The 5,389-nt window shown below is 34.1% G+C and overlaps 1 protein-coding gene across 1 annotated transcript; it reads right to left on the bottom strand.

Annotated features, from left to right (window-relative positions):
• Window positions 1-3,175: 3,175 nt before the first annotated feature.
• LOC132177978 (probable glycosyltransferase At5g03795) lies at window positions 3,176-4,932 on the bottom strand. Its single transcript, XM_059590449.1, has 4 exons — window positions 4,513-4,932; window positions 4,030-4,301; window positions 3,742-3,938; window positions 3,176-3,426 (listed from the first exon to the last, which is right to left on the bottom strand). Exons 1-4 carry the CDS (start codon window positions 4,930-4,932, stop codon window positions 3,176-3,178), a joined length of 1,140 nt encoding a protein of 379 aa, XP_059446432.1.
• Window positions 4,933-5,389: the final 457 nt, after the last annotated feature.

The following is a 5,389-nucleotide window of genomic DNA, read 5'->3' as shown; positions in this document are numbered from 1 at the left end:
ATTTTTTTAAAAATGAAATTTTTAATTAAAAAAAAAAACAAAATTTAATTAAAATATTTTTTTTAATTTTATTTTTTTAGACGGAATTTTTATTTAAAAAATAGAAAAATTTTAAATTTTATCTTATGAAAATGATTTTTTTTTTTTTTTTTTCAGTTTTTATGTTTTTTTAGAATTTTCAGTAAAAAACATTTTTTTCAAATGGAAATTTTTATTTAAAGAACAACGATTTTTTTTTAAAAAAAAAAAAAAAGGAATTTTTTTTTTTAAACGGAATTTTTATTTAAAAAAATCGAAATTTTTTTCTTATGAAAATGATTTTTTTTTTTTTTTTTTTTTTTTATTTTTTTTTTTTTAGAAATTTTAGTATTTTTTGTTTTTATTTTACTAAGGATACTTTCGTCATTGGAGGGAGGACATTGACAATATTTTGGTAGGTTGGGAGACATTGTCACAATTAAAAGTTTGGGAGAAACATTATCAATTAAGTGATAATTTAAGGGGGGTATGTGAACTTTTCCTAAAAAATTTTAAATGGTATAGTTAAATGAAACAAAGTAAAATCTTTATTGTGAAATAGCTCATTTCCATTTTGAAATGGAGAAGATCATTGTCCAAAATGGAATACGTTACAACATGCTGCAATTGATATTGTTATATATATTTAGTGGGTGACTTAAGAAAATGTGTGTATATTGCAATTATTCTTTTAAAATTAAGAAGTAAGTTAATATATAGTACAATGAGGAATTAGTCAATTTGGTAGCAAATTGAGAGAATAAAGTATAATTTTCACTATAGTTATTGAAGTTTGAAGACGACCAATCAGTACAAGTCATTTGGTTTATGTTAGCTGAATACAAGCTTTAATATTCCTCTTACACCTTATCTCTAGTGTTTAATTTAATGATTTAGTCCTCTAAAAAAAAAATTAATGATGTACGATTTACAAATTCACACTATATAATATATATCTACATTGTCTACAGTAACACAAGGAGAAGGAAAAAAGGACTTTTACTTCTTAAGGCGTGATCTACAATCGATTATTAGAAAAATAACTTAAGCACACCGCTCTATAAAAATAATATCTAAAATACAATAAGAAACTTTCTCAATAAAGCCATGTTCCACGCTAAGAGATAACATTTCCTTTATTAATTGGTGGGCTATACCATTTAGGTGTTGTCTGACATTGTTAATCTTCCATTTATGCAAACAATTTAGAAGCCCTCGAGCTTTTAATTGTGACAATGCCATCCAACTTACCAAAATATTGTCAATGACACCTTCCAAGTAGAAGCTGGGAATCCATGAGGGCATATACAGAACTTTGTCCTATGAACTCTGTCATAATATAGCACATATCCTTCATCAGTATTTTTAAGGTTGTTCTGGATGTCAAGTTCAGAGTCATTCACCCACTGACGTTGCAGAATGGGTCTTATTTCAACATTGGGAACGCCTGCGAACAAACTACGCGTTGTCCTGCAACATTCAAACAGACAGCAAAGTTACATTTGACAACTATATTAAGGCCCCGTTTGATTTGCGGAATAAACTCCTATGATGGAACTTGATGAGAAAATTACCTCATGTACTTTTCATTTCCACAAGGTAGATGAGAAAATGATTGATTTACTAGAGGGAGGGGAATATCCTTGTATGAAATATAACGAGCAGGTGGACACACAAGTCGAATTCGATTCTTCTTAAGAAATGGAACTTGTTCAGCAACCCCCACACCATTGTCATGGCATATCACAAAAAAGTGGTCAGCACCTTCAGTTTTGTTCCAATAGGGGTACTTTGAGATTAGCCTCTAGCTGTTATATTACTGTCCTACAAATTGGCAATGTAGCAATGAAAATCAATGCTCACTAAAAAAAAAACACATAAAAAATTCAAAGGCTAATTTTTTTTTATTTTTTGTGGCATCACCCGAAATAACATTCATTAGTATACATCATAAAGAATGTGTATCATATGCAAAGTATGTACATACTCAACTTTCATCTCATTGCCACAACAACCTAATGTAAAAGGAGCAGAATATTTTATCAAAGTCAGGTGTGAGGTCTTAATAGGATTTTACACGACTTGCATGACCGTCAAAAGGCAAATCATGTCAACAATTTGCTATCTGTCACATGTATCTTATTTGACACATAAACGTCTATGTTGTTAAAGTATTGATTAAGTGATTAAATTTACCTCTTCCTATCAGCTTAAGCTTTTATGATAACTGGTGAATTAACATGGTATCAAAGGTAAAGGTCATGAGATCGAACCTTGACTCCGTCAAATCACCCCCCATTTAAATCAAATATTGCACATGTTAGGCCTCACATATTAAAAGGGAGTTTGAGCCTATACGTGAGGGGGAGTGTTAAAGTATTGATTAAGTGATTAAATTTACCTCTTCCTATCAACTTAAGCTTTTGGGATAACTGGTGAATTAACATATGCCAACACCCTTATGCAATGTCATGCCAACAAAATTGAAGTCTTTTATTACTGTGTGTTTGCTTTTAAGGTTATTAGATTTTGTGTTTCCTTAAGTTTTATAATTTGAGTTATAGGAGGAGCTCCAACAACCCTGCTAAAAAGTGATATATATATATATATAGCATAAGAGAAGCACATGCTTTTTTTAATTAGTTTTATTAAAAAAGCATGTTAGAAATCACTTTTTATAGAGGGTAGTTTATAAGAGTTTTAAAGCATTTTAGAAGATGTGTAGGTATTCAAAAAACATGTGTTTTTCACATGCTTATTAAAGGACACCTATTACTTTTTTAAAGTATGACCCATAGGAGTTCTTACAATTTAGTTTGTAGGAAATTTTTGTCTACTCAAGAGAAAACTCCTGATGAACTTGCGAATGTTTCAAGGACGGAATTTGAGATTCCAAAGAACCCTGATGAGCAAGTATTGGTTTCTACCCTATTGGCATTACATGCATCGGACTAACCAAGTGCTCTGACTAAGTAATGCAAATTTCTATTAAAAACACAGATTATTCATGCAAAAGCATAATCTCAAACACACCCTAGAAACAAAAGAAAGGGAGCAAAGGAATTAATGCACATATGCTTATGGCTTCATCAGACACCATTATAGGTACCAGTTTCTAGCTAGTTTTGATACTGAAGCAGGAAAAACTTGCAGTCATTCAGACTTCAGAGGAGTGCTGCCAGAGATCGAACATGACCATGTTGAATGCATCGAATCTGAGTGGAGGTGAGTTCCATTGGAAGTGCTTTTGGACCTTGAGCAAGTTTTTTTGCAATCCGGTGAAATCTGCAGCTCGTATGCCTCTAAGAGTGTCCTTAATCAAATAGTGATCCTCCGCGAGTATTATTGAAAATTTGTGCCAGTCAAGAATATCATTGAATGTGTAATTCAGGTAGCTTGAGAAGATAACTGCAGAGAGACACATAAAACTACTTAGAAAAGCAATCAGATGAGAAAAGTAAGAAGCATCATGAACACAATAAAAGTAAACAGTTTTGAGTCTCTTGTATTTTTCTGGTTGTTTGTAAATGTTTTTGTGTTGAAAACCGAAAACGAGAGAGAAAATTAGAAAACCCCCTTGTGTGAAATTTAACATGTTGCATGAAACCAATTTGATTTCTAGAGAGAAAAAGTACCGGTCCACTCTCATGAATGATGTAGAAATTTGCTCAAAAAAAAAAAAAAACTATTGCATAAAAGAACCCCATGGGAAAATGATATTACCAGGAACACAACCATAACGGATGGAGTCTGCTATAAGGTTTGTATAGTCTGGGAATCCAGGAAGGCATATGCAGAACTTTGTCCTATGAACTTTGTCATGATATAGCAGATATCCTTCAGCACTATCTGTAAGGTTGCTCTGGATGGCAGCTATTATTTCAAAATTGGGAATGCTACCCCAAAAACCACTCTTTGTCCTGCAACATTCACCCAGTTAAATCTATCTATGCATTCAAATGTTTTATCTTTTTCAACAATCCATGAAAGTGAGCAGACAAACATAATTACCTATTAACCGTGGCAGGAGAAAATGGTTGATTTACTTGAGGGAGGGAAATATCCTTGTATGAAGTATAATAAGAATCATAGCTAGCCGGACAAACAAGTCGAATTGGATTCTTCTTGAGAAGTGGAACTCCTTCAGCAACCTCCACACCATTGTCATGGCATATCACAAAAAAATGATCAGCACCCTGAGTTCGGTTCCAATAGGGGTACTTTGAGATTAGCCTCTCCACATATTTCTCAACTATAACGGTCATATTCTCATACGGCGTTCTCTGTTTTCCACAAAAAAATATGCAGTAGATTGAATTACATCAGGAATCAATTGAATAACATGCATATTCTGTAAAGCAAGAGCAAATTAATTAAGTGATGCCATTCTTTGGAACAATACATTGAAACATACACAAACAGAGAATTAATCTATCTCTATAGACCATATATATGCAGTATTGCAAAATGAAATTGATGAAATGAGGTAAGTACCAGGGTGCGCATTTGATGCCAAGAAATGGGAATAAAGAAGAGGCGAGCATGAAGAGGATCAGTGGTGAGGAAGCGACTCTCCTTGATGTTCTTGAAGAAGTAGCCCTCGCTCCCGTATTTCCCCGTCAGCTTCCTCGGCGACTGGAAGTACGCGCCGGGGTCTCTGTCCTGGTAGATGTAGACCTTCAAGTCCCTCTCCACTAGCTCGTATTCCCACACAAAACGCTCCGGAAAGCGAAACACGTCGGAGACAATAGGGGCAGCTGAGTGTTGAGGCGAATGGTCGCTGAAGTAGTCGCTACAGGTGAAGCCAATGACGAAGATCACTAAGGGGAACATGACAAAGATGCGGATACAGTCCTCGGAACTCCAGCGGGTTCTGTGTGGAGGGTTGCTTGGCGGCTGTGGAGAAGTGGACATGGTTTGTTTTTTCTTGGATGGATTTTCTCGGGAAAGTGATCAGAGGGCCTGGATATTTTTGAGCGGGAAAAGAAAGCGTTCGTTTCTTCTGTTGGTTAAGTTCGTTACAAGAATTGGAAATGGGAGCGGGAAATTAATTAAATTGGGTTTTATTTTTTAATATATATAAATCAATCAATGCATGGTCTAGTGAAATCTGGACCGTGGGTAGAAAGCCTTCATAATCTATTTGAAGCGTTGTGAGGCATTAGATTAGAGTACTATTATACTATTATGTAATACAAATCAAACAAGAATGAATGGCTTATCAAAATTTGGTTTATGTATTGTTAAAAGTCCAAAAGTCGTCGCTAAAGACTTTTAGAAATGATATGTCGTTGTCGTTATAAGTCGTTGTAGTTGCTCCGTAGGCATAAATAAGGTTGGAACCGAATGGCTTATAGGAAGTTCTTGAATT

The sequence above is a fragment of the Corylus avellana genome, chromosome ca4 (genome assembly GCF_901000735.1).
Source record: "Corylus avellana chromosome ca4, CavTom2PMs-1.0".
NCBI lineage: Eukaryota > Viridiplantae > Streptophyta > Magnoliopsida > Fagales > Betulaceae > Corylus > Corylus avellana.
The sequence above is the reverse complement of the archived record's forward strand: the minus strand, read 5'-3'. Positions and strand labels throughout refer to the sequence as shown.

What these genes read in the sequence shown, in the direction of transcription:
- LOC132177978 (XM_059590449.1), bottom strand. Translation starts at nt 4,932, where the DNA reads ATGTCCACTTCTCCACAGCCGCCAAGCAACCCTCCACACAGAACCCGC. An exon ending in GGCATCAAATGCGCACCCTG is followed by an intron (nt 4,302 to 4,512) that starts GTACTTACCTCA and finishes TGTGGAAAACAG; the next exon opens with AGAACGCCGTATGAGAATAT. An exon ending in CCGTTATGGTTGTGTTCCTG is followed by an intron (nt 3,427 to 3,741) that starts GTAATATCATTT and finishes GTCTCTCTGCAG; the next exon opens with TTATCTTCTCAAGCTACCTG.